At 54.9% G+C, this 11,956-nt stretch overlaps 1 protein-coding gene across 1 annotated transcript; it reads left to right on the forward strand.

Annotated features, from left to right (window-relative positions):
• Positions 1-1,731: 1,731 nt before the first annotated feature.
• On the forward strand, positions 1,732-10,533 carry LOC126443326 (seminal vesicle major clotting proteins-like). Its single transcript, XM_050090919.1, has 3 exons — positions 1,732-2,084; positions 6,505-6,739; positions 10,411-10,533. The coding sequence occupies exons 1-3, from the start codon at positions 1,732-1,734 to the stop codon at positions 10,531-10,533; spliced, it is 711 nt and encodes a 236-aa protein (XP_049946876.1).
• Positions 10,534-11,956: the final 1,423 nt, after the last annotated feature.

Genomic DNA, 11,956 nt, shown 5'->3' on the forward strand with positions numbered 1-11,956 from the left:
AGCTTGCGAGGACAGCACAGCTTGCGAGGACAGCACAGCTTGCGAGGACAGCACAGCTTGCGAGGACAGCACAGCTTGTGAGGACAGCACAGCTTGCGAGGACGGCACAATTTGCAAGGACAACACAGCTTGCGAGGACAGCACAGCTTGCAAGGACAACACAGCTTGTGAGGAGAGCACACCTTGCGAGGACAGCAAAGCTTGCGAAGACAGCACAGCTTGCGGAGACAGCACAGTTTGTGGAGACAGCACAGCTTGTGGGGACAGCACAGCTTGGGACGACAGCACAGCTTGGGAGGACAGCAAAGCTTGCGAGGACAGCACAGCTTGCGGAGACAGCACAGTTTGTGGAGACAGCACAGCTTGTGGGGACAGCACAGCTTGGGACGACAGCACAGCTTGGGAGGACAGCAAAGCTTGCGAGGACAGCACAGCTTGCGAGGACAGCACAGCTTGCGAGGACAGCACAACTTGCGAGGACAGCACAGCTTGCGAGGACAGCACAGCTTGCCAGGACAGCACAGCTTGTGAGGACGGCTCAACTTGAGAGGACAGCTCACCTTGAGATGACCGCTAAACTTGTGAGGAGAGCTCAACTTGAGAGGAGAGCTCAACTTGAGAGGAGAGCTCAATTTGAGTTGAAAGCTGAACTTGAGAGGACAGCTCAACTAGAGAGGACAGCTCAACTAGAGATGACAGCTCAACTAGAGAGGACAGCTCAACTAAAGAGGACAGTTCAACTAGAGAGGACAGATCAACTAGAGAGGACAGCTCAACTTGAGAGGACAGCTCAACTTAAGAGGACAGCTCAACTTGAGAGGACAGCTCAACTAGAGACGACAGCACAACTTTCGCGGACAGCACAGCTTGGGAGGACAGCACAGCTTGCGAGGACCGCTAAAATTACGAGGACAGCACGGCTTGCGAGGACAGCACGGCTTGCAAAAACAGCACAGCTTGCGAGGACAGCACGGCTTGCGAGGACAGCACGGTTTGCGAGGACAGCACAGCTTGCCAGGACAGCACGGCTTGCGAGGACAGCACGCCTTGCGAGGACAGCACGGGTTGCGAGGACAGCATGGCTTGCGAGGACAGCACAGGTTGCGAGGACAGCACGGGTTGCGAGGACAGCACAGCTTCCGTGGAAAGGACAGCTTCCGAGGACAGCACAGCTTCCGAGGACAACACAGCTTCCGAGGACAGCACAGCTTGCGAGGACAGCACAGCTTGCGAGGACAGCACAGCTTGCGAGGACAGCACAGCTTGCGAGGACAGCACCGCTAGCAAGGGCAGCACAGCTTGCGAGGACAGCAATGCTTGCGAGGACAGCACGGCCTGCGAGGACAGCACGGCCTGCGAGGACAGCATGGCTTGCAGGGACAGCACAGCTTGCGAGGACAGCACAGCTTGCGAGGACAGCACAGCTAGCGAGGACAGCACAGCTTGCGAGGACAGCAAGCCTTGCGAGGACAGCACTGCCTGCGAGGACAGCACGGCTTGCAAGGACAGCACAGCTTGCGAGGACAGCACAGCTTGCGAGGACAGCACAGCTTGCGAGGACAGCACAGCTTGCGAGGACAGCACAACTTGCGAGGACAGCACAGCTTGCGAGAACAGCACACCTTGCGAGGACAGCTCAACTTGAGAGGACAGCTCAACTTGAGAGGACAGCTAAACTTGAGAGGACAGCTCAACTTGAGAGTACACCTCAACTTGAGAGGAGAGCTCAACATGAGAGGAGAGCTCAACGTGAGAGGACAGCTCAACTTGAGAGGACAGTTCAACTTGAGAGGACAGCTCAACTTGAGAGGACAGCTCAACTTGACAGAACAGCTCAACTTGAGAGGAGAGCTCAACATGAGAGGAGAGCTCAACTTGAGAGGACAGCTCAACTTGAGAGGACAGCTCAACTTGAGAGGACAGCTAAACTTGAGAGGACAGCTCAACTTGAGAGTACACCTCAACTTGAGAGGAGAGCTCAACATGAGAGGAGAGCTCAACTTGAGAGGACAGCTCAACTTGAGAGGACAGTTCAACTTGAGAGGACAGCTCAACTTGAGAGGACAGCTCAACTTGACAGAACAGCTCAACTTGAGAGGACAGCTCAACTTGAGAGGACATTTCAACTTGAGAGGACAGCTCAACTTGAGAGGACAGCACAACTCGAGATGACAGCACAACTTGAGATGACAGCACAACTTGGGTGGACAGCACAGCTTGCGAGGACAGCACAGCTTGCGAGGACAGCACAGCTTGCGAGGACAGCACAGCTTGCGAGGACAGCACAGCTTGCGAGGACAGCACAGCTTGCGAGGACAGCACAGCTTTTGAGGACAGCACAGCTTGCGAGGACAGCACAGCTTGCGAGGACAGCACAGCTAGCGAGGACAGCACAGCTTGCGAGGACAGCACGGCTTGCGAGCACAGCACAGCTTGCGAGAACAGCTCAACTTGAGAGGACAGCTCAACTTGAGAGGACAGCTCAACTTGAGAGGACAGCTCAAGTTGAGAGGACAACTCAACTTGAGAGGACAGCTCAACTTGAGAGGCCAGCACAACTTGTGAGGACAGCAATGCTTGCGAGGACAGCATGGCTTCCGAGGACAGTATGGCTTGCAAGGACATCATGGCTTGCGAGGACAGCACAGCTAGCGAGGACAGCATGGTTTGCGAGGACAGCACAGCTTGCGAGGACAGCACAGCTTGCGAGGACAGCACAGCTTGCGAGGACAGCACGGCTTGCGAGCACAGCACAGCTTGCGAGAACAGCTCAACTTGAGAGGACAGCTCAACTTGAGAGGACAGCTCAACTTGAGAGGACAGCTCAACTTGAGAGGACAACTCAACTTGAGAGGACAGCTCAACTTGAGAGGCCAGCACAACTTGTGAGGACAGCAAAGCTTGCGAGGACAGCATGGCTTCCGAGGACAGTATGGCTTGCAAGGACATCATGGCTTGCGAGGACAGCACAGCTAGCGAGGACAGCATGGTTTGCGAGGACAGCACGGCTTGCGAGGACAGCACAGCTTGCGAGGACAGCACAGCTTGCGAGGACAGCACAGCTTGCGAGGACAGCACAGCTTGCGAGGACAGCAAAGCTTGCGAGGACAGCACAGCTTGTGAGGACAGCTCAACTTGAGAGGACAGCTCAACTTGAGAGGGCAGCTGAACTTGAGAGGACAGCTCAACTTGAGAGGGCAGCTCAACTTGAGAGGACAGCTCAACTTGAGAGGACAGCTCAGCTTGAGAGGACAGCTCAAATTGAGAGGACAGCTCAACTTGAGACGACAGCTCAACTTGAGAGGACAGCTCAACTTGAGAGGACAGCTCAACTTGAGAGGACAGCTCAACTTGAGAGGACTGCTCAACTTGAGAGGACAGCTCAACTTGAGAGGACAGCTCAACTTGAGAGGACAGCTGAACTAGAGAGTACAGCTCAACTTGAGAGGGCAGCTCAACTTGAGATTACAGCTCAACTTGAGAGGACAGCTCAACTTGAGGGACAGCTCAAATTGAGAGGACAGTTCAACTTGAGAGGACAGCACAACTTGAGTGGACAGCACAGCTTGCGAGGACAGCACAGCTTGCGAGGACAGCACAGCTTGCGAGGACAGCACGGCTTGCGAGGACAGATCCGCTTGCGAGGACAGCACAGCTTGCGAGGACAGCACAGCTTGCGAGGACAGCACAGCTTGCGAGGACAGCACAGCTTGCGAGGACAGCACAGCTTGTGAGGACAGCACAGCTTGCGAGGACGGCACGGCTTGCGAGGACAGATCCGCTTGCGAGGACAGCACAGCTTGCGAGGACAGCACAGCTTGCGAGGACAGCACAGCTTGCGAGGACAGCACGGCTTGCGAGCACAGCACAGCTTGCGAGAACAGCTCAACTTGAGAGGACAGCTCAACTTGAGAGGACAGCTCAACTTGAGAGGACAGCTCAACTTGAGAGGACAACTCAACTTGAGAGGACAGCTCAACTTGAGAGGCCAGCACAACTTGTGAGGACAGCAAAGCTTGCGAGGACAGCATGGCTTCCGAGGACAGTATGGCTTGCAAGGACATCATGGCTTGCGAGGACAGCACAGCTAGCGAGGACAGCATGGTTTGCGAGGACAGCACGGCTTGCGAGGACAGCACAGCTTGCGAGGACAGCACAGCTTGCGAGGACAGCACAGCTTGCGAGGACAGCACAGCTTGCGAGGACAGCAAAGCTTGCGAGGACAGCACAGCTTGTGAGGACAGCTCAACTTGAGAGGACAGCTCAACTTGAGAGGGCAGCTGAACTTGAGAGGACAGCTCAACTTGAGAGGGCAGCTCAACTTGAGAGGACAGCTCAACTTGAGAGGACAGCTCAGCTTGAGAGGACAGCTCAAATTGAGAGGACAGCTCAACTTGAGACGACAGCTCAACTTGAGAGGACAGCTCAACTTGAGAGGACAGCTCAACTTGAGAGGACAGCTCAACTTGAGAGGACAGCTCAACTTGAGAGGACTGCTCAACTTGAGAGGACAGCTCAACTTGAGAGGACAGCTCAACTTGAGAGGACAGCTGAACTAGAGAGTACAGCTCAACTTGAGAGGGCAGCTCAACTTGAGATTACAGCTCAACTTGAGAGGACAGCTCAACTTGAGGGACAGCTCAAATTGAGAGGACAGTTCAACTTGAGAGGACAGCACAACTTGAGTGGACAGCACAGCTTGCGAGGACAGCACAGCTTGCGAGGACAGCACAGCTTGCGAGGACAGCACGGCTTGCGAGGACAGATCCGCTTGCGAGGACAGCACAGCTTGCGAGGACAGCACAGCTTGCGAGGACAGCACAGCTTGCGAGGACAGCACAGCTTGCGAGGACAGCACAGCTTGTGAGGACAGCACAGCTTGCGAGGACGGCACAATTTGCAAGGACAACACAGCTTGCGAGGACAGCACAGCTTGCAAGGACAACACAGCTTGTGAGGAGAGCACACCTTGCGAGGACAGCAAAGCTTGCGAAGACAGCACAGCTTGCGGAGACAGCACAGTTTGTGGAGACAGCACAGCTTGTGGGGACAGCACAGCTTGGGACGACAGCACAGCTTGGGAGGACAGCAAAGCTTGCGAGGACAGCACAGCTTGCGGAGACAGCACAGTTTGTGGAGACAGCACAGCTTGTGGGGACAGCACAGCTTGGGACGACAGCACAGCTTGGGAGGACAGCAAAGCTTGCGAGGACAGCACAGCTTGCGAGGACAGCACAGCTTGCGAGGACAGCACAACTTGCGAGGACAGCACAGCTTGCGAGGACAGCACAGCTTGCCAGGACAGCACAGCTTGTGAGGACGGCTCAACTTGAGAGGACAGCTCACCTTGAGATGACCGCTAAACTTGTGAGGAGAGCTCAACTTGAGAGGAGAGCTCAACTTGAGAGGAGAGCTCAATTTGAGTTGAAAGCTGAACTTGAGAGGACAGCTCAACGAGAGAGGACAGCTCAACTAGAGATGACAGCTCAACTAGAGAGGACAGCTCAACTAAAGAGGACAGTTCAACTAGAGAGGACAGATCAACTAGAGAGGACAGCTCAACTTGAGAGGACAGCTCAACTTAAGAGGACAGCTCAACTTGAGAGGACAGCTCAACTAGAGACGACAGCACAACTTTCGCGGACAGCACAGCTTGGGAGGACAGCACAGCTTGCGAGGACCGCTAAAATTACGAGGACAGCGCGGCTTGCGAGGACAGCACGGCTTGCAAAAACAGCACAGCTTGCGAGGACAGCACGGCTTGCGAGGACAGCACGGTTTGCGAGGACAGCACAGCTTGCCAGGACAGCACGGCTTGCGAGGACAGCACGCCTTGCGAGGACAGCACGGGTTGCGAGGACAGCATGGCTTGCGAGGACAGCACAGGTTGCGAGGACAGCACGGGTTGCGAGGACAGCACAGCTTCCATGGAAAGGACAGCTTCCGAGGACAGCACAGCTTCCGAGGACAACACAGCTTCCGAGGACAGCACAGCTTGCGAGGACAGCACAGCTTGCGAGGACAGTACAGCTTGCGAGGACAGCACAGCTTGCGAGGACAGCACCGCTAGCAAGGGCAGCACAGCTTGCGAGGACAGCAATGCTTGCGAGGACAGCACGGCCTGCGAGGACAGCACGGCCTGCGAGGACAGCATGGCTTGCAGGGACAGCACAGCTTGCGAGGACAGCACAGCTTGCGAGGACAGCACAGCTAGCGAGGACAGCACAGCTTGCGAGGACAGCAAGCCTTGCGAGGACAGCACTGCCTGCGAGGACAGCACGGCTTGCAAGGACAGCACAGCTTGCGAGGACAGCACAGCTTGCGAGGACAGCACAGCTTGCGAGGACAGCACAGCTTGCGAGGACAGCACAACTTGCGAGGACAGCACAGCTTGCGAGAACAGCACACCTTGCGAGGACAGCTCAACTTGAGAGGACAGCTCAACTTGAGAGGACAGCTAAACTTGAGAGGACAGCTCAACTTGAGAGTACACCTCAACTTGAGAGGAGAGCTCAACATGAGAGGAGAGCTCAACGTGAGAGGACAGCTCAACTTGAGAGGACAGTTCAACTTGAGAGGACAGCTCAACTTGAGAGGACAGCTCAACTTGACAGAACAGCTCAACTTGAGAGGAGAGCTCAACATGAGAGGAGAGCTCAACTTGAGAGGACAGCTCAACTTGAGAGGACAGCTCAACTTGAGAGGACAGCTAAACTTGAGAGGACAGCTCAACTTGAGAGTACACCTCAACTTGAGAGGAGAGCTCAACATGAGAGGAGAGCTCAACTTGAGAGGACAGCTCAACTTGAGAGGACAGTTCAACTTGAGAGGACAGCTCAACTTGAGAGGACAGCTCAACTTGACAGAACAGCTCAACTTGAGAGGACAGCTCAACTTGAGAGGACATTTCAACTTGAGAGGACAGCTCAACTTTAGAGGACAGCACAACTCGAGATGACAGCACAACTTGAGATGACAGCACAACTTGGGTGGACAGCACAGCTTGCGAGGACAGCACAGCTTGCGAGGACAGCACAGCTTGCGAGGACAGCACAGCTTGCGAGGACAGCACAGCTTGCGAGGACAGCACAGCTTGCGAGGACAGCACAGCTTTTGAGGACAGCACAGCTTGCGAGGACAGCACAGCTTGCGAGGACAGCACAGCTAGCGAGGACAGCACAGCTTGCGAGGACAGCACGGCTTGCGAGCACAGCACAGCTTGCGAGAACAGCTCAACTTGAGAGGACAGCTCAACTTGAGAGGACAGCTCAACTTGAGAGGACAGCTCAAGTTGAGAGGACAACTCAACTTGAGAGGACAGCTCAACTTGAGAGGCCAGCACAACTTGTGAGGACAGCAAAGCTTGCGAGGACAGCATGGCTTCCGAGGACAGTATGGCTTGCAAGGACATCATGGCTTGCGAGGACAGCACAGCTAGCGAGGACAGCATGGTTTGCGAGGACAGCACAGCTTGCGAGGACAGCACAGCTTGCGAGGACAGCACAGCTTGCGAGGACAGCACGGCTTGCGAGCACAGCACAGCTTGCGAGAACAGCTCAACTTGAGAGGACAGCTCAACTTGAGAGGACAGCTCAACTTGAGAGGACAGCTCAACTTGAGAGGACAACTCAACTTGAGAGGACAGCTCAACTTGAGAGGCCAGCACAACTTGTGAGGACAGCAAAGCTTGCGAGGACAGCATGGCTTCCGAGGACAGTATGGCTTGCAAGGACATCATGGCTTGCGAGGACAGCACAGCTAGCGAGGACAGCATGGTTTGCGAGGACAGCACGGCTTGCGAGGACAGCACAGCTTGCGAGGACAGCACAGCTTGCGAGGACAGCACAGCTTGCGAGGACAGCACAGCTTGCGAGGACAGCAAAGCTTGCGAGGACAGCACAGCTTGTGAGGACAGCTCAACTTGAGAGGACAGCTCAACTTGAGAGGGCAGCTGAACTTGAGAGGACAGCTCAACTTGAGAGGGCAGCTCAACTTGAGAGGACAGCTCAACTTGAGAGGACAGCTCAGCTTGAGAGGACAGCTCAAATTGAGAGGACAGCTCAACTTGAGACGACAGCTCAACTTGAGAGGACAGCTCAACTTGAGAGGACAGCTCAACTTGAGAGGACAGCTCAACTTGAGAGGACTGCTCAACTTGAGAGGACAGCTCAACTTGAGAGGACAGCTCAACTTGAGAGGACAGCTGAACTAGAGAGTACAGCTCAACTTGAGAGGGCAGCTCAACTTGAGATTACAGCTCAACTTGAGAGGACAGCTCAACTTGAGGGACAGCTCAAATTGAGAGGACAGTTCAACTTGAGAGGACAGCACAACTTGAGTGGACAGCACAGCTTGCGAGGACAGCACAGCTTGCGAGGACAGCACAGCTTGCGAGGACAGCGCAGCTTGCGAGGACAGCACAGCTTGCGAGGACAGCACAGCTTGGGAGGACAGCACGGCTTGCAAGGAGAGCTCAACTTGAGAGGGCAGCTCAACTTGAGATGGCAGCTCAACATGAGAGGATAGCTCAACTAGAGAGGACAGCTCAACTTAAGAGGACAGCTCAACTTGAGAGGACAGCTCAACTTGAGAGGACAGCTCAAGTTGAGAGGACAACTCAACTTGAGAGGACAGCTCAACTTGAGAGGCCAGCACAACTTGTGAGGACAGCAAAGCTTGCGAGGACAGCATGGCTTCCGAGGACAGTATGGCTTGCAAGGACATCATGGCTTGCGAGGACAGCACAGCTAGCGAGGACAGCATGGTTTGCGAGGACAGCACAGCTTGCGAGGACAGCACAGCTTGCGAGGACAGCACAGCTTGCGAGGACAGCACGGCTTGCGAGCACAGCACAGCTTGCGAGAACAGCTCAACTTGAGAGGACAGCTCAACTTGAGAGGACAGCTCAACTTGAGAGGACAGCTCAACTTGAGAGGACAACTCAACTTGAGAGGACAGCTCAACTTGAGAGGCCAGCACAACTTGTGAGGACAGCAAAGCTTGCGAGGACAGCATGGCTTCCGAGGACAGTATGGCTTGCAAGGACATCATGGCTTGCGAGGACAGCACAGCTAGCGAGGACAGCATGGTTTGCGAGGACAGCACGGCTTGCGAGGACAGCACAGCTTGCGAGGACAGCACAGCTTGCGAGGACAGCACAGCTTGCGAGGACAGCACAGCTTGCGAGGACAGCAAAGCTTGCGAGGACAGCACAGCTTGTGAGGACAGCTCAACTTGAGAGGACAGCTCAACTTGAGAGGGCAGCTGAACTTGAGAGGACAGCTCAACTTGAGAGGGCAGCTCAACTTGAGAGGACAGCTCAACTTGAGAGGACAGCTCAGCTTGAGAGGACAGCTCAAATTGAGAGGACAGCTCAACTTGAGACGACAGCTCAACTTGAGAGGACAGCTCAACTTGAGAGGACAGCTCAACTTGAGAGGACAGCTCAACTTGAGAGGACTGCTCAACTTGAGAGGACAGCTCAACTTGAGAGGACAGCTCAACTTGAGAGGACAGCTGAACTAGAGAGTACAGCTCAACTTGGGAGGGCAGCTCAACTTGAGATTACAGCTCAACTTGAGAGGACAGCTCAACTTGAGGGACAGCTCAAATTGAGAGGACAGTTCAACTTGAGAGGACAGCACAACTTGAGTGGACAGCACAGCTTGCGAGGACAGCACAGCTTGCGAGGACAGCACAGCTTGCGAGGACAGCACGGCTTGCGAGGACAGATCCGCTTGCGAGGACAGCACAGCTTGCGAGGACAGCACAGCTTGCGAGGACAGCACAGCTTGCGAGGACAGCACAGCTTGCGAGGACAGCACAGCTTGTGAGGACAGCACAGCTTGCGAGGACGGCACAATTTGCAAGGACAACACAGCTTGCGAGGACAGCACAGCTTGCAAGGACAACACAGCTTGTGAGGAGAGCACACCTTGCGAGGACAGCAAAGCTTGCGAAGACAGCACAGCTTGCGGAGACAGCACAGTTTGTGGAGACAGCACAGCTTGTGGGGACAGCACAGCTTGGGACGACAGCACAGCTTGGGAGGACAGCAAAGCTTGCGAGGACAGCACAGCTTGCGGAGACAGCAAAGTTTGTGGAGACAGCACAGCTTGTGGGGACAGCACAGCTTGGGAAGACAGCACAGCTTGGGAGGACAGCAAAGCTTGCGAGGACAGCACAGCTTGCGAGGACAGCACAGCTTGCGAGGACAGCACAACTTGCGAGGACAGCACAGCTTGCGAGGACAGCACAGCTTGCCAGGACAGCACAGCTTGTGAGGACGGCTCAACTTGAGAGGACAGCTCACCTTGAGATGACCGCTAAACTTGTGAGGAGAGCTCAACTTGAGAGGAGAGCTCAACTTGAGAGGAGAGCTCTATTTGAGTTGAAAGCTGAACTTGAGAGGACAGCTCAACTAGAGAGGACAGCTCAACTAGAGATGACAGCTCAACTAGAGAGGACAGCTCAACTAAAGAGGACAGTTCAACTAGAGAGGACAGATCAACTAGAGAGGACAGCTCAACTTGAGAGGACAGCTCAACTTAAGAGGACAGCTCAACTTGAGAGGACAGCTCAACTAGAGACGACAGCACAACTTTCGCGGACAGCACAGCTTGGGAGGACAGCACAGCTTGCGAGGACCGCTAAAATTACGAGGACAGCACGGCTTGCGAGGACAGCACGGCTTGCAAAAACAGCACAGCTTGCGAGGACAGCACGGCTTGCGAGGACAGCACGGTTTGCGAGGACAGCACAGCTTGCCAGGACAGCACGGCTTGCGAGGACAGCACGCCTTGCGAGGACAGCACGGGTTGCGAGGACAGCATGGCTTGCGAGGACAGCACAGGTTGCGAGGACAGCACGGGTTGCGAGGACAGCACAGCTTCCGTGGAAAGGACAGCTTCCGAGGACAGCACAGCTTCCGAGGACAACACAGCTTCCGAGGACAGCACAGCTTGCGAGGACAGCACAGCTTGCGAGGACAGCACAGCTTGCGAGGACAGCACAGCTTGCGAGGACAGCACCGCTAGCAAGGGCAGCACAGCTTGCGAGGACAGCAATGCTTGCGAGGACAGCACGGCCTGCGAGGACAGCACGGCCTGCGAGGACAGCATGGCTTGCAGGGACAGCACAGCTTGCGAGGACAGCACAGCTTGCGAGGACAGCACAGCTAGCGAGGACAGCACAGCTTGCGAGGACAGCAAGCCTTGCGAGGACAGCACTGCCTGCGAGGACAGCACGGCTTGCAAGGACAGCACAGCTTGCGAGGACAGCACAGCTTGCGAGGACAGCACAGCTTGCGAGGACAGCACAGCTTGCGAGGACAGCACAACTTGCGAGGACAGCACAGCTTGCGAGAACAGCACACCTTGCGAGGACAGCTCAACTTGAGAGGACAGCTCAACTTGAGAGGACAGCTAAACTTGAGAGGACAGCTCAACTTGAGAGTACACCTCAACTTGAGAGGAGAGCTCAACATGAGAGGAGAGCTCAACGTGAGAGGACAGCTCAACTTGAGAGGACAGTTCAACTTGAGAGGACAGCTCAACTTGAGAGGACAGCTCAACTTGACAGAACAGCTCAACTTGAGAGGAGAGCTCAACATGAGAGGAGAGCTCAACTTGAGAGGACAGCTCAACTTGAGAGGACAGCTCAACTTGAGAGGACAGCTAAACTTGAGAGGACAGCTCAACTTGAGAGTACACCTCAACTTGAGAGGAGAGCTCAACATGAGAGGAGAGCTCAACTTGAGAGGACAGCTCAACTTGAGAGGACAGTTCAACTTGAGAGGACAGCTCAACTTGAGAGGACAGCTCAACTTGACAGAACAGCTCAACTTGAGAGGACAGCTCAACTTGAGAGGACATTTCAACTTGAGAGGACAGCTCAACTTTAGAGGACAGCACAACTCGAGATGACAGCACAACTTGAGATGACAGCACAACTTGGG

Source organism: Schistocerca serialis, unplaced genomic scaffold (genome assembly GCF_023864345.2).
Source record: "Schistocerca serialis cubense isolate TAMUIC-IGC-003099 unplaced genomic scaffold, iqSchSeri2.2 HiC_scaffold_1451, whole genome shotgun sequence".
Lineage (NCBI taxonomy): Eukaryota > Metazoa > Arthropoda > Insecta > Orthoptera > Acrididae > Schistocerca > Schistocerca serialis.

Coding starts and splice junctions, on each gene's coding strand:
- LOC126443326 (XM_050090919.1), top strand. CDS start 1,732: ATGAGAGGAGAGCTCAACGTGAGAGGACAGCTCAACTTGAGAGGACAG. Junction 2,085..6,504: donor CAGCTCAACTTGACAGAACA/GCTCAACTTGAG, acceptor CCTCAACTTGAG/AGGAGAGCTCAACATGAGAG. Junction 6,740..10,410: donor GAGGACAGCTCAACTTGAGA/GTACACCTCAAC, acceptor TGAACTTGAGAG/GACAGCTCAACTAGAGAGGA.